This window comes from Mirounga angustirostris, unplaced genomic scaffold, assembly GCF_029215605.1.
Source record: "Mirounga angustirostris isolate CCGP_5_RB_7025 unplaced genomic scaffold, mMirAng1.0.hap1 SCAF_3, whole genome shotgun sequence".
Classification (NCBI taxonomy): Eukaryota; Metazoa; Chordata; class Mammalia; order Carnivora; family Phocidae; genus Mirounga; species Mirounga angustirostris.
In genome coordinates, this window is record NW_026991711.1 from 169,547,107 (window position 1) to 169,570,601 (window position 23,495).

General features: G+C 37.9%; 1 protein-coding gene across 1 annotated transcript in view; it reads left to right on the forward strand.

Moving 5' to 3' along the window:
* CPS1 (carbamoyl-phosphate synthase 1) overlaps positions 1-23,495 on the forward strand; it is a 355,746-nt gene that overhangs the window by 83,374 nt on the left and 248,877 nt on the right. Inside the window, exon 6 of the mRNA XM_054506025.2 lies at positions 15,606-15,662. Coding sequence (XP_054362000.1) covers positions 15,624-15,662 — 39 coding nt within the window. The 5' untranslated portion in view covers positions 15,606-15,623. The remainder of the gene's footprint in view (positions 1-15,605; positions 15,663-23,495) is intronic.

A 23,495-nucleotide genomic window follows, 5' to 3' on the forward strand; every position in this document is an offset into this window, starting at 1 on the left:
TTTAACTTGTGAGGTTATTTAATTAATGAGTAGTTATTCATTATAAGAAAAAACCCAAAGTACAAAATAAACCAAAACAAAACCTCCCAAAAAACTCAGTAGCTAGTTTGGGATTTTAAAAGAGCATATTTATACATTAGATAGTTGGATATATAAGAGCATATGGTGTGTGTATATATACATATATATATAATATATATATGCACACACATACACATATATATACACACATACATATATAAATGTGTATGTGTAAATACACACATTTATATTCTAGTTGTTGAATATTGTGTTTAAAGACAAACACAGATTTGTTATCCATTTTCCATTTTCTTTTGGTCTGATATAAAAGCATTCCCCAATTTGGGGAAGGTCACTATTCCTCTTCATATATTACAACTAAGAGACATTTAGACTCCCATATTAGCAATAATTTACTTAAGTCACATCTGACCCCTTGTAGCAATTTCCTTATCGCCTGGGGTGGCCTGATCTACTGGATTATATTATCCACATAGGTTCAGGAGAAGTGGGTTTTTTTTTTTTTCTTTTTTTACGATTTTTTTTTTTTTAATTTACTTGAGAGAGAGTGGAAGAGGGGGAGAGCACAAGCAGGGGAAGCAGCGGAGGGAGAAGCAGACTCCCCGCTGAGCAGGGAGCCTGATGCAGGGCTTGATCCCAGGACCCTGGGATCATGACCTGAGCCGAAGGTGGATCCTTAACCCACTGAGCCACCCAGGCATCCCCAGAAATGTTTTTATTTGCTCTTTCCTTTGCTGCCCCACACCAAGGACTCAGTCATTATCTACATTAGCTGCTGGTACTCATTTCTCACAAACAGGACAGCCAGGAGAATCTGAACATATTTTACCTAGGTATATTGCTTGTCTCAAATCTAAAAATTAGAATAGAACATTAGGTAGAAATATGAATAAAGCCTGGACTTTTCTTTTTGCTACTAATAGTGTCTCAATATTGGTTTCTTGTGACAAGTATACCATACACTTGCTAACAGTGGAAAAACTGGGTGTGGAGTGCATGAGAACTGCCCTCAACTTTTCCATAAATCTAGAACTATCCTAAAATTAAAAAAATTAATGAAAAAAAAGTCTGAAAAATGTAAAAACAAGTCACCCTGAAACTTCAAATGTGAGATGTAAGGTCTCATTCCCACTTAGTCAATATTCCTTGTGTTTTAGTCAGGTATAATACAGAAGGAAGGTCTAAACATGTTCACAATTTACAACACTGAGGCCTTTTAAAAAGTGGTTCGTCCTATTGGACATAAGGTATATGGCGCTTGGCTAGGCATTATTTGTTATACACAGAAATTATAGGTGGAGAAAGAAGAATTTAGAGGCTTTCTGCAACTATGATCCTGAGTAATTTAATATGATAATCAGAATCAAAAGGAAATTGCTGTCTTGACCCCCTCCTTTTTATAGGACTATGTGACAAGACTTACTTATAAGGGGAAAGAAAGGGAACAGCTGAGGAATCATGTTCTCAGTGACAGCTGATACCCTCCGCGCCCAGATCTTCCAAGTGTTCCTCGTGCTTAACTGTACCATTTGCTGTATAAGTTTTTTTAGATGTTTACCAAAATGCAGGGGGATGGCAGAGAAGGGAAAAATTTATTACTGAAGGTGGCTCATCATATTCTACCTTCTAATTTCTTTGTGTTTTTTTTAAACCGCATGGTCAAGGTTTGCCACATACTAATCTGTTTCTTGTATGATAGTGTGGGTTTGTAGGTTCTTTTGGCTAAGGTAAAATACTTGTTTTATGTTAACTATACTGGAATTAAAATTAAATTAAATTACAAATAAAGAAATACTTATTTTCTACTTGGAAAGGCTAGGTCTGGGGAATGAGAACAACCAGTATTTCTCCTTGATTTTACTGGTCCTTTCCACAGCCTAACATGCTTAACCACTGACTAGACTTTTAACCACAGGGACTGATGTATTCCACACATATTGACCATCTATTATATTCTAGGTCCTGTTATAATAGGCATTAGGATTACTGGGTGAATAAGACAGATTGGGTCCTGTTCTCTTGGACTTCTGTTGGAGATTAGGGGCTATAAAAGACAATGATCAACTATATGAAATGATTGCACATTGTCAAAGGACAGACATAACTCATTTTACTGTGCTTTGCTTTATTGTGATTCACAGATATTGTGTGTGTGTATGTGTGTGTTTTTGACAAATTCCTGTGTCGAGCAAGTCTCCTGGCGCCATTTTTCCCAATAGTATTTACTTACTTCGTGTCTCAGTGTCATGTTTTCATAATTCTCACAATATTTTTAGCTTTTCATTATTATTATATTTATTATGGTGATCTGTGTTCAGTGATTACAGCTTGCTAAAAGCCTTGATGATAGAAGTTTTTTAGCAATAAAGTATTTCCCAATTAAGGTATGTACATTTTTTTTAGACATTAAGCCATTGCAACTTAATAGACTACAGTATAGTGTAAACATAACTTTCATATGCACCAGGAGACAGAAAAAATTCATTTGACTCACTTTGTAGTGATGTTTGCTTTATTTTGGTGGTCTGGAACCAAACCAGCAACATCTCAGAGCTATGCCTGTAATACAAAGAAAACAAGCCCAGTACTGTGAAAGTAATGAGGTGAGGTAGGGTGGACACTCACTTTACGTAGGCATTTGGGAGGAGATGCCATTTCAGCTTAGAAAGAGACCCTATAAAGAAAGGTACTTACTTTCTACTTCCAGATTTCCTGAGAATTTTACTTAGAGCAGAAGTAATGATACCATATAATTTGCAACTGTGTATTATTTAACCGTTTACAAAATGAGTTCAAACTGTATAATGTAAAAAAAAAAAAAAGTAAAATGTATATACCCTTCAAGTCAGCAATTCCAATTCTTCGTAATTATTAATGATTCTCCACCTTGGTTGCATATTAAAATTACCTGGGGAGATTTTATTAAATACCCATGCCTGGGCTCCACTCCCAGATTCTGATTTAACTGGTCTAGTGGAGGGAGAGGCTGGGGAGCATGCGCAGCGGTATTTTTGAAAGCTCTCCACATGTTTTTAATGTGAAGTCAGATTTGAGAAACACTAACTATAAATACTCACACCTAGGAACCAGGAGTCTGAACAAAGATGATACTACAGTATTTTTTCCGATAGGAAGAAGATCACAACATGAATGCTTGTCAGTAAAAGTTGGTGAAACTGACATGGTACATGTGTGTTTTTCTATTCAATTCTAAGGAATAATGAGGTAGGCCAATATATTCTGATATTGAAAGATCTGTAAGACATGAAAATAGCAAGTTGCAGAATATGGTGTATGGTTTGATACCATATGTATAAATATACTCACAAAAATCTATGTAATTCTGTTCACACGTATGATGCATATCTGTGTTGGCTACTGTTCAGATAGGGGAGAAAAAGAGTTATGGGAACTTCAGAAAGATCCAAGCTGAGTGTAGATTCAGGGACAGTAGGGAAAGATTAGGAAGACTACCTCCTATTATGCCTCAGGACAATGAAGCATGATGTCAAGATTTAGGATATGAATTTGAAAATGATGTCACTGTGTTTCCTAAAATGGTCATGGCTAAGTGTGTTGCAGTGGAAAGGGGATAGCTGAAAATGGCTTAGGATCTGGAACGAGAAGGTACAGGGACTCACTTTCACAGTCTCACTCATTGTTAAGTTCTCCCTTTAACGGCACTCTCTTCCTCTCCATGCTTTCTCAGTTGTGCGCAATTTGTGGATCTCTGGGATACATACTCTACATAGACACACACACACACACACACACACACACACACCTACGAGGACACACAGACTCACTGACACACACACACACACACACCGTACAAGACACACAGACTCATTGGTATGCACATGCACGTGCACACATACATCTACATCTTTCTTTGGCAAACAAGTATAGCCCTGGAGAATTAGATCATGCTAAGAGCTTCTTATTATTTATCAAAGGAGACAAGTTTTGAATGCTTATAACTGTGATGTGAAAAACAGTAATATATGTAGATTCACAGCTTCCCCCCACAGCATTTGTTATCTGATGAAAGAGAAAAATATTCTGAACAGTTTCTGTGAGGAATGCAATTAAACAAAGAACCACACTGCTCAGGGGTTACTATGAAGGAAGGTGAGAGCTTTGGGGAGCTCACTGGTGGAGACACAGGTGCTGGTGGAGAACCCAGATGGCAGGACAGGGTGGAGGTCTCCAGGGGTAAACAGAGAGATGGGGGACATGGGCATTTTGAAGTACTATAGAGTTAAGAGATGACAGGAAATTTTAGTAAGAGTTGTAGTGGACTAAGTTCTTGGACTTCCTTGATGTTTTATATAGAGGTGAATAAAATGTAAACTCCTCTTTGGGCTGGATTTATCTTTTATTTATTTATTTTGAAAGATTTTATTTATTTATTTGACAGAGAGAGAGAGAGAGAGGGAGAACAAGCACGGGAGGGGGAGTGTCAGACAGAGGGAGAGGGAGAAGCAGACTCCCTGCTGACCAGGGAGCCTGATGTGGGGCTCGATCCCAGGACCCTGAGATCATGAGCTGAGCTGAAGGCAGATGCTTAACTGACTGAGCCATCCAGGTGCTCCTGGATTTCTTTAATCCATGACGATACTCAGGGTTGTGGCTGACATATATTAGCTGCTCAGAGTTTATGATGAATAGATCATTTTGGACAATGACATATAATTGTTTAAATAAAAAGTTTTATTGGAAACCACAAGGAAAAGCAAGATGATTTAAAAAAAAAAAAGTGTGTCAGTTGGCAAGTGAATAACTGGCAACAACTTTTAATAGAAGTTTTGGATTTCTATTTTAATATCAGGGCTGTGAGCTGACTTGGAACTCCTATTTTTCAGGTATAGGATGTGTCATTGCTGAACTCAGAGTCAGATCTTTCCATAAGCCATGGACAGAGCCTATAGATTGACTCTGTGCTCCTATTTTGATGATAATGCAGTATACAGAACCTGTTGTAGGTGTCGCTATGTTCAGAGCAATATGTTTTTATTAAAGAGGGATTACTTACTTTAGATGTGGGATGGGTGAAAAAATATTACTTACAATTCTTGAAAAAAATATATTAATGCAAATATGTAGTAAAGTTTCCAAGTGTCTACTCATTGAATGCCAAGTGTTTAGCATATGTTACACCTATCTTGTGTAGAGCCCCGGATACAGATCAAGAATACAATCAAATCAGGTTAAAAAAATTTTTTTTTTAAAGAGAGGAAGAGGGTTGCCTGCATGACTCAGTACGTTAAGCTTTCCAAGTCTTGATTTTAGCTCAGGTCATGATCTCAGGGTTGTGAGATTGAGCCCTGCATGGGGCTTCACATGCTGGGAATGAAGCCTGCTTAAGAGTCTCTCTCCCTCTCCCTCTGCCCTTACCCTCCTGCCCTTGCTGGTGCATGCACTCTCTCTCTCTCTCTCTCTCTCTCTAAAAAAAAGAGGAAAAAATAGCATCTGTGATCTTAGTGAACTTTTTTCTTTTTTTTTTGTAATTCAAAATTTCCCCCCTTTTTAAATTTTAAATTCAATTAATTAATTGATATTTATGATATTATGATATTAATTAATATCATGTGTGCTCCTTAATGGCCATCACCCAGTTCCCCCTCCCCCCACCTCCCTCCCCTCCAGCAACCCTCAGTTTGTTTCCTATGATTAAGAGTCTTTTATGGTTTGTCTACCTCTCTGATTTTGTCTTGTTTTATTTTTTCCTCTCTTCCCCTATGAGCCTGTTTTGTTTCTTAAATTCCACATATGAGTGGGATCATATGATAATTGTCTTTCTCTGATTGACTTATTTTGCTTAGCATAATACCCTCTAGTTCCATCCATGTCGTTGCAAATGGCAAGATTTCATTTTTTTGATGGTTGCATAATATTCATTGTGTATATATACCACACCACATATATTTATCCATTCACCTGTCGATGGACATCTGGCTCTTTCCATAGTTTGGCTATTGTGGAAATTGCTGCTATAAATATTGGACCTTCGGACCACTACATTTGTATCTTTGAGTTAAATATCCAGTAGTGCAATTGCTGGGTCATAGGGTAGCTCTATTTTCAACTTTTTGGGGAACCTCCATACTGTCTTCCAGAGTGGCTGCACCAGCTTGCATTCCCACCAACAGTGTAAGAGGGATCTCCTTTTTCTGCATCCTCACCAACATCTGTCATTTCCTGGCTTGTTAATTTTAGCCATTCTGACTGGTGTGAGATGGTATCTCATTGAGGTTTTGATTTGGATTTCCCTGATGCCGAGCGATGTTGAGCACTTTTTCATGTGTCTGTTGGCCACTTGGATGTCTTCTTTGCAGAAATGTCTGTTCATGTCTTCTGCCCATTTCTTGATTGGATTATTTGTTCTTTGGGTGTTGAGTTTGATAAGTTCTTTATAGATTTTGGATACTGGCCCTTTATCTGATAAAACATTTGCAAATATCTTCTCCCATTCTGTCAGTTGTCTTTTGGTTTTGTCGACTGTTTCCTTTGCTGTGTAAATGTTGAAGATTAGTTGACCATAGAGTTGAGGGTCCATTTTTGGGTTCTCTATTCTGTTCCATTGATCTATGTGTCTGTTTTTGTGCCAGTACCATACTGTCTTGATGATTACAGCTTTGTAGTAGAGCTTGAGGTCTGGAATTGTGATACTATCAGCTTTGGTTTTCTTTTTCAATATTCCTCTGGCTACTTGGGGTCTTTTCTGGTTCCATACAAATTTTAGGATTATTTGTGTTCCATTTCTGTGAAAAAAGTTGATGGTATTTTGATAGGGATTGCATTGAATGTGTAGATTGCTCTAGGTAGCATAGACATTTTAACAATATTTGTTCTTCCAATCCATGAGCATGGAACGTTTTTCCATTTCTTTGTGTCTTCCTTAATTTCTTTCATGAGTATTCCATAGTTTTCTGAGTACAGATCCTTTGCCTCTTTGGTTAGATTTATTCCTAGGTATCTTATGGTTTTGGGTGTAATTGTAAATGGGATCGACTCCTTAATTTCTCTTTCTTCTGTCTCATTGTGAGTAAATAGAAATGCAACTGATTTCTGTGCATTGATTTTATATCCTGCCACTTTGCTGAATTCCTGTAGGGGTTCTAGCAATTTGGAGTGGAGTCTTTTGGGTTTTCCACATAGAGTATCATGTCCTCTGTGAAGAGTGAGAGTTTGACTTCTTCTTTGCTGATTAAGATACCTTTTATTTCTTTTTGTTGTCTGATTGCTGTGGCTAGGACTTCTAGTACTATGTTGAATAATAGTGGTGATAGCAGATATCTCTGCAGTGTTCCTGACTTTTGGGGAAAAGCTCTCAGTTTATCCCCATTGAGAATATTTGCTGTGGGCTTTTTGTATATGGCTTTTATGATACTGAGGAATGTTTCCTCTATCCCTACACCATGAAGAATTTTAATCAAGAAGGGATGCTGTACTTTGTCAAGTGCTTTTTCTGCGTTTATTGAGAGGATCATATGGTTCTTGTCCTTTCTTTTATTAATGTAGTGTATCACATTGATTGATTTGCAGATGCCAAAGCACCCTTGCAGTCCAGGAATAAATCCCACTTGGTCATGGTGAATAATCCTTTTAATGTACTGTTGGATCCTATTGGCTAGTATCTTGGTGAGAATTTTTGCATCCATGTTCATCAGGAATATTAGTCTCTAATTCTCCTTTTTGGTGGGGTCTTTGTCTGATTTTGGGATCAAGGTAAGGCTGTCCTCATAGATAGAGTTTGGAAATTTTCCTTCCATTTCTACTTTTTGACAGCTTCAGAAGAATAGGTATTCATTCTACTTTAAATGTTTGGTAGAATTCCCCTGGGAAGCCATCCAGCCCTGGACTCTTGTTTGTTGGGAGATTTTTGATTACTGTTCCAATTTCCTTGCTGGTTATGGGTCTGTTCAGGTTTCCTATTTCTTCCTGTTTCAGCTTAGGTAATTTATACGTCTCTAGGAATGCATCCATTTCTTCCAGATTGCCTAATATGTTGGCTTATAGTTGCTCATATAATTGTTTGTATCTCTTTGGTGTTGGTTGTGATTTCTCCTCTTTCATTTGTGATTTTTTTTTTTTAAGATTTTATTTATTTGACAGAGAGAGACACAGTGAGAGAGGGAACACAAGCAGGGGGAGTGGGAGAGGGAGAAGCAAGCTTCCTGCTGAGCAGGGAGCCTGATGTGGGGCTTGATCCTAGGACCCTGGGACCATGACCTGAGCCAAAGGCAGATGCTTAATGACTGAGCCACCCAGGCGCTCCTCATTGGTGATTTTATTTATTTGGGTCCTTTCTCCTTTCTTTTTGATAAGTCTGTCCAGGTGTTTATCAGTCTTATTAGTTCTTTCAAAGAACCAGTTCCTAGTTTTGTTGATCTGTTCTACTATTCTACTCAATCTATTTCATTGATTTCTGCTCTAATATTTATTAATTCTCTTCTCCTGCTGGGTTTAGACTTTATTTGTTGTTCTTTCTCCAGCTCCTTTAGGTATACGGTTAGGTTGTGTATTTGAGACCTTTCTCGTTTCTTGAGAAAGGCTTGTATTGCTATATACTTCCCTCTTAGGACTGCCTTTGCTGCATCCGAAAGGTTTTGAACAGTTGTGTTTTTATTTTCATTTGTTTCCATGAATTTTTTTTTTAATTCTTCTTTAGTTTCCTGGTTGACCCATTCATTCTTTAGTAGGATGCTCTTTAGCCTCCATGTATTTGAGTTCTTTCCAAATTTCCTCTTGTGATTGAGTTCCAGTTTTGAAGCATGGGAATATGCTTTGAATGATCCCAATCTTTTGGTACTGATTAGACCTGATTTGTGACCCAGTATGTGATCTAATCTGGAGAATGTTCCATGTGCACTCGAGAAGAATGTGTGTTCTGTTGTTTTAGGATGGAATGCTCTGAATATATCTGTGAAGTCCATCTGGTCCAGTGTGTCATTCATAGCCATTGTTTCCTTGTTGATCTTCTGCTTAGATGATCTGTCCATTGCAGTGAGGGGGGTGTTAAAGTCCCCTATAATTATTGTATTATTAACAATGTGTTTCTTTAATTTTGTTATTAATTAGCTTATATAATTGGCTGCTCCCATGTGAGGGGCATAAATATTTACAACTGTTAGATCTTCTTGTTGGACAGACCCTTTAATTATGATATAGATTCCTTCTTCATCTCTTATTACAGACTTTGGTTTAAAATCTAATTTGTCTGATATAAAAATTGCCTTCTTTTGATGTTCATTAGCTTTCTTTTGATGTTCATTAGCATGATAGCATGATAAATGTTCCACCCCCTTACTTTCAATCTGGAGGTGTCTTTGGGTCTAAAATGAATCTCTTGCAGACAGCATATTGATGTTTCTTGCTTTTTTATCCAATCTGATACCTTGTGTCTTTTGATTGGGGGCATTTAGACTGTTTCTCATCTCCTACTAACCATTTTGCTCAAGTAACTAAATTTATTGTGTGTGTTCCTTACAGATATAATTTATCAAAAACATAGACACTTGTTTTGTATTTCCCCAAATATTGGGACTATTCAGGTGTTTAGTAAAGTCTTGTTGAATTAGAATGGAATATGTTGTCATAAATCCTTTATACGTTCCTGAAGAAAAGGAGTTGTTGGTTAATTAAGTGTAGTAAACAATAATTGTGAAAATTTGAAATGATTTTTCATTTGAAATGCTTTTTACATTTGTGATAATCACTTTTCAGTATAATATTATGTTTAAAAGTTTGTGTCAATTTCCTCTGATATATCTCTCTAGATAAAATAAGAATTAACTTGGATATGTGAAGAATGTGTGTGTGTGTGTGTAGATGGCAAGATGTTAATAATAGTCATTTTTGAGTGGTAAAATTATAAATGAATTTCCTTTTGCTTATTTATATTTCCTATTTTTCTTCTGTGATTGCAGTTTACTTACATAATAAAAAGCAAATAATAACTTTAAAAGGCATTGATAATGGTTAAATAGAAGTACAACATGCAGAGTTCATGTAAAAGCCTACTTTGAAACTTGCACTTAAGGTTCAGGATTTTTTCCCATCACACTTAACACAGCTCAGTTCATGTCTGTGTGATAACTCTGTGAAAACTTGCCAATGAGAGGCACTTGAAATAAGTGGGTTTCATATATTCCATGCCAGAACAGCTCCTTCTCTAGATTTTGGCCCTTAGTTGACATATCCACTATTCCCAGTAATTTGCTTACCAAAGCTCTTCTATAACCTACAATTTATTTTCTTGTTGGAGCTTTGTCTATAAATTACAATCCACATTTGGTGGATGTGCTCTGTATAAAAACCATATCTTCTTATTGACTTTTTCCACTTAACAAATAGAATAAAAAGTAGAATTCATGGGTCTGAATCTCTCAAGTCCTAAAAAATAGCATTTATTAAACCACACACTATTCCAGTCACAATTTGCCACATCAGGTATCAGAATGTCTTTGTGATTTATTCAAATAATGATTACATAGTTCATAAAGTCCAATATCAAAGCTAAAGCAAGTGGTGAATGGTTGAATTATTCCTCTATTAGATTTTTATCCTCTATTATTCCTCTATTAGACTAGGGAAATTTGGTGAACTTTTGACTATGTGACCATTGACAACTTAATTTAGCTTCAGCGAGGCTTAAACACAAAATGAGAGAAGTAAATGGAGTAAGATCTAACTTCTCTTTTTACCACAAGTTCTATGGTTTTGCTTTTTGAATAGCATTATTATTAATGGCCATCTCTTAAGGGTTAACGTGTATTATCTCCATCAATCCTTACAACAACTCCGAGGTAGGTATATAATTTCCATTTTACAGGGATGCCTGGGTGGCTCAGTTGGTTAAACATCTGCCTTTGGCTCAGGTCATGATCCCAGGGTCTTGGGATCCATCCCTGGTCTGGCTCCCTGCTTGGGATCCACCCCTGCTCTCTCTATCACTCACTCTCTCTCTCAAATAAATAAATAAATAAATAAAATCTTTTGAAAAAAGTAATTTCCATTTTATGGATAAAAAACCTCAGGAAGGTAGAAGTAATATGCTAGTTACACACAATAAAAGTGTCAAGAAAACAGAAATAGAACCTGGTTTTGATGCAATCTAAAGCCTAAGCTCTTAACTACTGCTTCCTATTGGCCAAGGGTAGGATAATTACATGTGAAAAACTAGGTATATTATGTCTCAGCTCTTCAGGTATGATAGAATTAAATCTTAGCTTGTAAAAAAGGATTCAGTTGAAGGTTATGTTTCAGAAGAAGAGGGGCTTTAAGCTAGAAAAGGAGGCTAGCTAGCAGTGCCAATGGCAGAGAGACCTTGGGAATCCTGGGAGCCACAAAGTGCAAGAATGCAGTGATGGGATCATACTCTTGGATTTATTATCCAGACCACAACTTACACATATGATCATTCACCAATGGAATTATTACCTGTGAGACTTGCAAGATGAACACCTAATGGCAGCCAACAGAGCCTGGATTTGGTCTGGTTCCCACCTGTGTCCCCAGCCTCCCCACGCATCTCCTTTCCCTCTGCAGGTCATGCTGTGGTCTCAGTGACTTTCCCTACGCAGGGCCTGTCTTTGCTGTAGCCTTTGCATGGAAACCTTTTTCACACACCTTTCCATGGCACCTCCTAAGATCATTTAGATTTCAGTTCAAGTGTAGCCTCTTCAGAAAGACCTTCCCCAATCATGCAGTCTTAAGTAGCCCTGTCCTGGTCATTTGTTAAGTCAGCATTTGGATTTATTTTCCTCATTTTGCCTTTTTAAGTTGTGTATTTTTACTTTTTTCCAATACATTTAGGAAGTGAGCTCCATGAGAGGAGGAACTCATCTGTCTTGTTCTATACTGAATCACGAGCTTATGCATAGTAAGCTTAAAACAATGATCTAGTTATTGAATGGATGAATAAACAAATGAAAGAATGTTATGGGTTTTGATGTCTGCCAATTATAATTAAATGACCCAAGACAGTTTGGAACTCCAAAATTTGAGTTTGGAGTCTGGCAACAAGTAGGGAATGGACTGCTAGAACCCATTCTGAAAACATGAAGGCTTTGGTGTTATTTACTCCAAGGAAGGAAAAGCAATGGCCTAAAAGCAATTTTAATTACGTAAAGTGTCATAATAAGAGAACAGTCATCAGCTATTCTTGATATGAGACTAATAGGGATGAGTGAAAAGATTTCCAGTCACAAATAAATAACTTACCAACTGGAGATTGTGAGATACCCCAAAAGTGTTCTGAAATGCTCAAACTGTTTCCTCTTTAGAACAGATAGGTGTTTAAGTGAAAGCTTGCTAAGGGACTCGAAGTGGATAATAAAGATAATTTTTAAAATATTTATACTCCTTTCATCACTAAGTTTTTAAGCAGTGTTATTTCTTTAACACTCAATAAATCCCATCCTTGTGTAAGTAGGAGACAGGTATTACTTTCTTCCTTCTACTCTTCGAGTTACCTTGTTAGAGGTCATGCCACTTCCAGGGCAAGCCAGGGCCCATGCTTTGGAATCCTGTCTTCTGAGAGAGAAGGTGAGCCATGGGGAAGTGAAGTCAGCGTGATTCTTTCCATGGGTATCATGCTGCTTCCTTGGAGGGGCAGGGGGTGTAGGGTTTCTCAAGGAAGGACATTTATAGTGATTAAAATTGCTCAGAGCTTGCTTCATTGTGTAATTCTGATACTGTAGTATGTGATTCTGGCAAGAGGAGAGTATGAAAGGGACAGAAAATCCCAGACGATGACACGGAAAGGCATAGGGTATTGATGTTACCTCAAGAAAAGGGGCTGTGGCAGCAAGAGAACACTCACGAAGGTCAGACTCTTGTTCAGGAATGCCTCTTGGTCACCTCCTGAGAAGGGCCAAGGGCAATGATTGTCCTGTAGTCCACTGTCATTCTGTGACAGAGAGTAGAGCTCCAAGAACAAACTGGCAGAGGAGGCTCTGGGAGTTGATATTTTTCTGGGAAAGAAAGCACAAAGTATCTTCTAGAACAAAAGCATTAAGAAAAAAAAAGAACAAGTTCTAAATGTGTGCATACCTTAAAAGCTAGTAATTCTGCTTCTAGGCACATGCCCTACAAAAATGTCTGTGTATATGCATAAAGATATACATAAGCATCCTCAGTAACATTATTCATAATAGCACAAAACTGGAAACAACTCAAATATCCACCAACAGTGGAAAGGACAAGTGAAGTATGGTATATTCATATAATAATATATTATGCAGCAGTAAGAATGGACAAAGTACAAGGACATATGATAAGATGGATCAACGTCATGTAGTATTGAGTTAAAGAACTCAGATCAAAAGACAATATGTACTCTATGATTCCATTCATATGCAGTTCAAAATCCAGTGAATCTGTCTGATGGCATTACCCCTGAGAGGAGGGTGGGCTAGAGACGGAGAGTGAAGAAGCCAGTGTTTACACAAATATATTCACTTTGTGATATTTCATCAAGCTGTACACTTACGATTTTTGTACCCTTCCAAATAGATGTCCTACTTTAATAAAAAATTCAATAAGGAAAAGATGTAATACTGCCCTCCGAAGTAGAATGCATGACATTAAATGGAATCAAAGAGTCAGAGGGATGCTGTTTTTAAGCTTGTTTTAGGAGCCTCAGATAACATAAGCGTAGCTGTCTTCAATTTTGAGGATGGGCAGCAACTGCAGGGACAGGAATAGCCCATGGCTGACGGTGCATTTGCCTCTCCTAGTCCTGGTCAAGGTTTTCTAATTCAGGCGCAAGAGAGTATCCATGTCTTTGGGGAAGCCACACTGTGGCACGTTAGACATTCTCTAGGGACCAGCAGCCTCAGTCCATGCGTTTGGAGGAGTTCTAAAGGAGAGGACAGAACAAAGGGCATGCTTGTCCTGCTGTAAACCAGCATCGGGACTTAAAAAATGCGAGACACCTGTTCCCCTGTAATTATAAATCTCACCGTGAGATTTCTAGCTTTTGAATTGCCCGATACATTCTTTTATATCAAGTAATTGTGGGCTTTTCTGATGTGGAGAGAGTTGGGACCATTACAGCTGGGCAGAAAGCAAATGGGGTGGCAACGGCCCTTTTCTCAGCTTGTAATGAACTATTTGTAGTCAAGACCAACGACACATATCGATTCTCATCAAGCGGGATTCTTTACACAGTGAAAACATTGTCTGTCCTGGAGGCGGGCCCCATGAGACTGTTCCTGCTATTCTCTTTCAAATGCACAGATTAAACTCCTCATAAAATGCATCTTCTGACACATCCACACCGTATATATGAATATCCCCTTGGTGCCTTTTTGGCAGTTAGGATTCTTGTAGCTTGAGTGTATCACAGCCTGTGTCCTGGCTCGCAAGGTGAGTTTTTTCCTTCCCTGGAAACTGTAAAGGAAGAAGTCGCTTCCTGTTTGTTGAAATAGGCTGTATATTTCACAAGTTCCATCTCAATAATCTTCTGGAGGCAAGAATGAATTTGGGATTGGACAGGCATTATGACAGGACTAAATAAATAGCATAACGTCCCTTGACACCTAACCAGCCAGCGATGTTACAATGTGATTTTGAGGCTTTACATTGCAGTTTCTTTCTTCAGCAAACAGAGTCTGAAAGGTTGCACACAGAGACAGAATTTTAAGTCTGAACACTGAGGACACTTGGTCTTTAAACTCCAAAGCAGTCACACAATCCCCTGAGAAGTGCCAGAAACTTTCCAACTAAACTTCATTGTCTGGAATAATTGTCAAATCCGAAATGCTTTAGGTGTTCCCTACAATGTAGCTTTTATGAGATGTATTCATATTCTTGTATGTTTTCCCAGCTGTAAGACTAGACTCTGCCATCCTGTGTCTATAAAGAAAACCTATAGTGATGCACATTGATATTCAAGTCTAGAAATCCTAGATATCTCTTTTTAAAGATTTTATTTTATTTTTGCGAGACAGAGAGTACCAGTGAGCTCATGCAGGACTGGGGGAGAGGGGCAGAGGGAGAAGCAGACTCCCCACTGAGCAGGGAGCCTGCCATGGGGCTCGATCCCAGGACCCTGGGATCATGACCTGAGCCGAAGGCAGACACTTAACTGACTCTGCTAGGCAGGCACCTGAAATCCAAGGTATCTTGGCAAAAAGACAAAGACATTTGTTTGGAGCTCAGAGGAGTGAGGAACCAGCAGGTTCTGAGTACTCGAGTTTGATGTTTGGTTTGAACTCATTTCTTTCTTTCTTTTTTTTTTTTTAAAGATTTTATTTATTTATTTATTTGATATATATAGAGAGAGCACAAGCAGGGAGAGCAGGAGAGGGAGAAGCAGACTCCCTGCTGAGCAGGGAACCCAACCCAGGGCTTGATCCTGGAACTCCGGGATCATGACCTGAGCCAAAGGCAGACGTTTAACCGACTAAGCCACCCAGGTGCCCCTGAACTAATTTCTTCTATCAAATTGTAAATATTTCTTTAAGTGTGAAGGAGAAGGACTATCTGAATCAGGCCTTGTATGTGAGTGAAATTATTTTTATGGTCTCCTCACAATGATGTGTTTTTCCTAGGATTTTGAAAACACATGGATGAACTCCTGTCTCATCTCATGCTACTCTCCTCCTCAGGTATTGGATTCTCTTAATTCTGGCCTTCCTCAGTCCATTCATTGTATCTTTGTACTTCAGCGCCTTTGGATACACTGTTTTCTCTCCCTAGATTGCCCTTCCCACCTTTTTTCAATGATGGTTTTCTTTTTATCCTTCAAGTCTTAGCTTAGATGTCATCTCCTTGAAGAGGCCCGACCTATCATACTATCCCCATAACATATTGCAATACTTCATTTACTGGACTCATGGCATTTATAAGAATTTGAATTATTTATTTACTTGATTGTTGTATCTCTTGGTTACTACAGTGTAAATTCCATGAGGCAGCATTCATGGCTCTCTTGTTTACTGTTGTAGTTCTCTAACTTAGCACAGTATCTGACATGTAGTAAGCTCAATAAATGTTTGTTGAATAAGTGAATGAATACACTCACTTATGGTGATAATATTTTTCTTTTTACTGTACTAGGTTTTTTCCCGAGGATGGTGTCTTAGAGGTCCCCCACCCCCATCCCGGGGCAGGGAGGACTGTTTTAATTCTTTAAATAAAAAAAATAAACAGAAGTACTTATTACAGTTTTGGAGAAAGGAAGAAAGAGAGTTGCTTTCATTTCCTCTTTCCAACCCTGTATTTGTTATCTATTGCTGCATAACAAATTACCTCAAAACTTAACAACCTAAAACAACAATAAACATTTGCTATTTCACAGTTTCTATGGGTCAGGAACTTAGGACCAGCTTAAATGCATGATCCTGGCTCAGAGACTCTCATGGGGTTGTCAAGATGTCAGCCAGAGTTGCAGTCACCTGTAGACTCAGCTGGAGCTGGATGATCCATTTCCAACGTGCTCCACTCACCTGCCTGGCTTATAGGGGCTGGATCTTGACAGGAGGGCTCAATTTCTTGCCAAGTGGGTCTCTCTGTATGGCCGTTTGAAGGTCTTCACAAAATGGCAGCTGACTTCCTTTAGAGCAAGTGATCCAAGAAAATAAACTTCAGCTGCCATGTTTCTTATGACCTAGACTTGAGAGTCACACATGTTTATCCTCAACTTACTATTTGTTATTCATGTCAGCCTATTCAGTGTGGGAGAGGACTTTATAAAGGTGTGAATACCAGGAGGCAAGAATTACTGGAGGCCGTTTAGAGGCTGGCTTTCACAAGCCACTTCCTAGTTGTGTCCTTTGGTTTCTGGGGTTCTTCATCCTGATTCTTTTCCTCCGTCAACTAATAGCCACATCAACCCTCTAATAAAGAGATTGCTCAGGACACAGAGACACCATAGTAGATATCTGCATGCAAGAAAACAATACTGTTTGTGCTTCTCAATATCAATTTCTGTATGCACAGAGATCTCCTTAGGCCTGTCCCTGTGCCTGCATAAATAACAGTACATAGAAGGTTCTCCACAAATACAACTGTTTTTGAGTGAGAATGAAAAAGGAAACAAAATGATCGATTTTTTCCCTCATGAACCTGAGGGCTGGTTTTGTGCTGTGACTTAGGTATACAATTGCCAGTCTTCAGAAATACACATCAATTTTAATCAAAAAGAATTAAACATGCTATTAACTTTTAACTTTCATTGTCTGAGCAGATGCCTATCAGACTTGAAACCCACTCAACACAAACCAGACAATTCTTTCACCTTCACTCGTGGGTGGTTTTATCCCTTTCTTTTTCTCTGGGTTGAGAAAAAAAAAAAAAGCATTTGTATTTGGTGGAGTTTATTCCAATCATTAAAGTTAATGCCCAATACACAGAATGGATATTTCTAATCCTGTACCTATTTGCCTTAGTCATAATTCATCACCAAAAACTGTTCTATAAATGTTATCCCTAGGGCTACAGCTACTGTAAATTTATATCCTACTTACTTGTAAAATGCTTTTGGGTTTTTTAAAATATCCACACTCTAGCCTTTCCTTAAAAGGTTTAGGGACTGTAAGATCCAACTTTAGCAGGGGAGCATCAAGTGACATTTTATATCATGAGAATACCATTCATTGTGATTCTCATTTAAGTGATTTGGTAGTTAGGCTTTGCTAAAGAGAATTTCCCATTTAATATCCCATTTATGGGATAACTGCTTTGGTAGATCAGTTTACCAATATCTAGTGGAGTTGGAGTTGTGTATATCCTACGGCCCAGTAATTCTAGTCCTGGGTACATATATTAGGAATACTCAACCACCTAGCACGAAAATGTGCACTGAGCATTGGTATAATGAAAAATTTGGAAAGTGGAAAAGGTAAAAACACAAATGGATGACAACACAAACCATTAAAAATATGAAATTCTGATATAACTCATCCAATGGAATACTCTCTAGAAGCAAAAATGAATAAAATAGTGCATATATCAACATAGATGAGTCTCACAAACATTACAGGGAAAGATAAAAAGCAAGTTGTAGAAACTATACATAGCATATGATTCCATTTGTATGGCTTAAATGTGCAAAATGGTATCACATATTTTTTATGGCCTAAACAGAATAAAAGTACGATATTAATGAAAGTGACAAACTCCAAATTTAAAATAGAAATTTTCATTGTAAGGAGAGAGGAAGAATTGGATCTGGAGTAGGTAGATAAAGGAATATAATGATGGTTGTAATGTGTTATTTCTTGTGCGAGATGATGAGTGTATGACATTTATTATTTATACTTTGTAGAATATTTCATAATGAAAAATCCAAATGAAGTGCTAAGATCTTCTGAGAACTATAAGCTTGGTTACTTGATGGTAAAAATCAGGATAGAGTCCTAACAATGCTCAACTTGTGTGCAAACAACATTTTATGTGATATTTTTTACTGGAGTTTCTTTTTTTATATAGACCTCTGCTGCTTCCAACATTGACTTCACCTTTTATCCAGTGATTATTTTGTATAAAATCAAATGTAGCCCTCCTTCACTTTCATATCTAAAAGTGAGTTGGTTACATTAGGTCATTTTTGGCCTGACGTGTATTGTTTGGCGGTAGTGTTTGATTTAGGTATAAAAATTTGGCCCTAAAATAAAGACCCTAAGAAATAAATCTAGGTTCATAAAAGGGAGAATTAGACTTTTATGGATTTCTAAACTGCTTCCCGCACATATTCTAAATAATCTTCAACATATAGCATTCAATAATTATTTGCTCTTCTGCTCTTTCAGTTTGCTTTTTTAGTGTTGCAAGAGAGTTCAGGAAAAGGAAGAGAGGAAGAGATGAAGGAAGGGTGACTGAAAGTGGCTAGCTTCTTTCTGTACATGACGTAGTTGCTACACCCTTATCCCTAGCCAAGTGTTTAGGAGGTTCGCAGATTAAATTTCTATAAATGCTTAGGAATTTCTCTCATATAGCCTCTGAGCATCTACCCCCAGTTGGAGAAATACAGGTCTTGAAGCTTGGTACTTGCTATCATGGCGTGGCTGTACCAGTGTAAGTTCCAATAATTATATCTAAATATCTTTGATCTTTAGAAAATGACACCCCAACAGACAGAGCTAAATTTCCAGCATCCTAGCCATCAGAAATATATCAAACAGAGAAACAAAAACCTAGGGGATAAGGAAAAATTAAAGCCCAGATGCAAAGACATAGTAGTCCCAAGTTTCATTAAATCTTTGGTTCTCAACCTTGGCTGAACATTGGAATCTCTTGAGGAGTTGTAAAAAAAACCCCCCCAAACCCCCCAAAAACTGCTGATGCTTGGTCTCCTTCCCAGAGATTCTGATTTATGGAGTGTGGATGCAGCCTGAGTGTCAGGATTTTAAAGAAACTTCCAGGTGAATCTAACGTACAGTAAAGTTTATTAACCACTGCCTTAAATTGTTTATTATTTTTTTTTCTGTATGAGAGAACCTGAAAGTGTGATTCAAAATTTACTGAGTCCTAATTCACATATAGTCCTAACCGCTGTTGAATCAGTTTATGCAGAAAGAAGGTAACTAGTTAAAGACTAATTCTATCCAAAGCCGGGCCTGATGCAGACAGTAAGGAGAGCTGGCAGCTAGGATGCAAGGCAGAAGGAGTAATGTCCGTTCTTTACTCTTGTGTGAGTAGAAGCAGAAGCCTATTAACAGTATTCCTGGATGTTAAGTATCTGAGAAATGGTGTCATGAGTACTGAGCAATGCTTTGGACATAGTGAGCATTTACTATATATTCATGAAAAAAATGGATGAATAAATGAATAAATGAAGGCAATGTTGACGGAATACTCAGTGAAAGACGCATGATTGGAAGAACTAAAATCACCCAGCAAGTCTATAACACTTCTGAAATACAGGGGTGAAAGTTTCATATCTCTCTTCTATTTATTCCCCTGGCATTTTCTGTAGAAAGGAACTACATCTCTGTAATGTTGATTCTCCCTAATCCTAAACAGGAATGGAGATTGCTGCTCATCTCCGTTCTGGTTTGAGTTCACTGATCATTTAGTTCCCTCCCAGGAAGCTAGAAAAGGAAAGCTTTTTCTCCACAGCTGTCCCAAGATCAAGAGGTTCCCCAAATAAAATTAAACATGAACATTCAAGGACATTTCAAGTGGAGATATGCTTCCTTTTTTACTTTCTCAGCAGTACCTTAAGTATTGAAAAGAACACTTGATGTATGATAGTTCTGGGGCAATTTTTAATTTCCTCATCAGCTCAGGAAGCATGTTGCATTTCCCACTTCCTCATGCTTGCGCCTCTGCCCTCTGCCCTGAATCACTGTAAACTTGTTCACAGATGATGTGCCTTCGCTTGGAGGCCGCCGTTAGCTCCCTTACATCAATTCTGTTAACGGGGCTTGATCTTGGGATACTTACACCACTTCAGGTTGAATTAAGTTCTCCTTAACCTTCCCAGGGGAGGCAGGGAAATATTGAAGTGCCTGCTTCCCTTATCCCTTTGCTAAATCAATACTGCACTTGGCTGGCTTCTGCTTGACTCCTTATGTGCAGCATTAAAGACTTTTTTCCCAGCTAACATTGAAGAGGATCAGACCAAAAAATGAAGCACCTAAGTATGTCAGACTAACGAAGACAGGAAAAAAGAAAGCGGGAAATAATTTTGTCTATTTTTGCCTTTTATGAGACCTGGTGTCACGATGCAAGGTTGCTGTTTCCTTTGGGTCTCTAATACAGAAGGGAAGAAAGGCAGGAGACGTGTTTGGTTTTTCACTTTAAAAATAGAATTACTGCTACTTATTTATTTTAGGAAAAGTCTTATTTTGTATTCTAAACAAAAGTAAAATTTTTGACATGGAAATAAAAATGGGTAGAAGATTCAATTACATAAGTCCTTGGGTTAATTTATTTTTTTAATTATTTTTTTTCTGCTTAATAAACTAACAACTGCTCCTTGTAAAACATTTAAATACTGCAGAATTCCATAATTTAGAAAAGGTAAATTTTCCATAATTCTAATCCCAGCAATAATAGTTTAGCATATATCTTCTGAGTTTTTTTCTATATATAACCTAACATATATAATAATAGTGGCATTTTTAAAATAAAAAAAAGATTGTATTTTATATATTGCTCTGCAACTTTCTTTATTTTCGTTCACAATACATACTCCTTATCTTTTCATCTACCCTGCAGTGTGTTGTATTCATTCTGGGTCACTTAAAACAAAAAAAATTGTGTCAAATTTTCATGTCTCAGTTGGATTCAAAACCTCAGGCAATTGCCTGAGAAAGGATTTTGTTACGTGACTGTTTATTTGCATTCATAGAAATAGTAGCCTGGTTCCATTTGGAAAGACAACATAAGCATTTACTGAACACATGCCATATGCTATGTGTAGGGGTGACATAAAAATGAATAAATTGTGTTTCAGCCCATGGTCTAGCGCAGGTGACAGGCAGGGGGAGTAATTACAGTCTAAAGCCATTAAGTTTAGATTCCACAACAGTGATCTAAGTGAACTTGCTTGGTAGAATAGAGGAGGGAGAGACTAATTCTGACCCAGGAGAATGAGTGACACATTGAGAAGGAAGTATATTTTGCGTTAGACCTCAAAGGTAGCGTTGGATTTTGACAAGTGAATAAGGAGAAATCGTTTGCACACAGCTCAATTATAGAACATAGCATGTTGTGTTGTGATTGTTTGCTTATGTGGTTTGTAAATGTCTTCCACAAAAAAACTGAGCTCTTTTGGAACAAGAGATCATTTCTTATTCATCTTAATAGCCCCAAAGCCAAGTAAAGGGACTATCCTAGTAAGCATTTAATAATTGTTCAGTTGGTTTTTAAAAGTTCTTTATTGAGTAACTACTGTGAGCCAGGTAGGTTCTCACACATGCTATTACTCTTGTAAGATAAATATTATTATCCTCCTTTAAGAAATGAGGAAATGGAGCTCAGAGAAGTTATGCATTGGCTTGGAGTCACACAGCTAGAGAGCTGCAGTTCAAATTGAGGTCTGTTAGACAGCCAACTCCTGTTTTTTCTTTCTCTCTTTTTCTTCACTATCCCACATTACTTCCTAAGAGAAATTGCCATGCTAGAGTGAATTTCTGAGTTAGGAGAGTACCTTTATGTTAGGATACATTGATAGTAGAAATTATTTCTTGTTTATCTGAAATTCAACCTTAACTAAGAGTCCTGCATTTTTATTTGCTGAATCTTGCAGCCCTACTTACGCACAGCTTGGCTTCTCCAGTTAGTCCAGCTGATTATCTTCTTTTCCTTCCTCTGGCTTTTGCTCTAGCACTGCAGCCTCTACCAGGTTACTTGTGCCAATAAGTGCCATGATTCAATGTGCAGGGTTATTTTGCAGATTTAAAGGAGGGTGATAGAGATCCTTTCATTACTTGTATGCTTTTAACACTATCGGACCCCAACATCTTTGGGAAAAGAGATTGTGATTCTGGTTTTTTTTTTTGTTTGTTTGTTTAAAGATTTTACTTATTTATTTGTCAGAATGAGAGAGAGAGAAAGAGAGAGAGCGAGAGCGAGCACAAGCAGGGGGAATAGCAGGCAGAGGGAGAAGCAGGCTCCCCGCTGAGCAGGAAGCCCCGCGTGGGACTCCATCCCAGGACCCTGGGATCATGACCTGAGCCGAAGGCAGACGCTTAACCGACTGGGCCACTCAGGCATCCCTGTTCTGTTTTGTTTTTAAAACCATAACCACGTACAATATAAATTCCCTCTCAGGAAATTTTGGTTAATAGACGACCCATCCTGAACTCTGAGTCAACCTCTTGCTTCAAATAGCTACTGTGGGGCACAACTAAGAGAGATCCCAGTTGCTCCCTTCCTGTACTCATAACGAACGTTTTTATTCTTTTTTTACCTATAAAATTATAAAGTATTTCATACATACAAAAATATAGGGACTTATAATAAATTACATATACTTTTGCTTCATATAGTCAGCATTGTATTTGAGATTTACTCGTATTAGTACACGCTACTCTAATTTGTTCGTTTTTCATGACTGTATAATTTATGCAAATACACCATAATTTATTTAGCCATTCTCCTGTTGATACTGAAATGATTATTCCTGTATTTATGTCCTTACATACCTGTAGGAGTTTTTTTAAGGTATGTAGAACAGGCTTGCTAGTCCATAGTGTACAAGCATCTTCAACTTTGCTAGATATTGTTGGCTTGATCTCCAAAGATGGACCTCAGTTGTACATTCCTGTCATGGATGAGGGTTCTTGATGTTGCAACTTATCATCCCAAACTGACAAAGTCAGGCTTTGGAAATGTATGTCAATCTAAATGGGTATCAATAAATATCTTCTAATTTTATTTTTTTTTAAAGATTTTATTTATTTATTTGAGAGAGAGAATGAGAGAGAGCACATGAGAGGGGGGAGGGTCAGAGGGAGAAGCAGACTCCCTGCCGAGCAGGGAGCCCGATG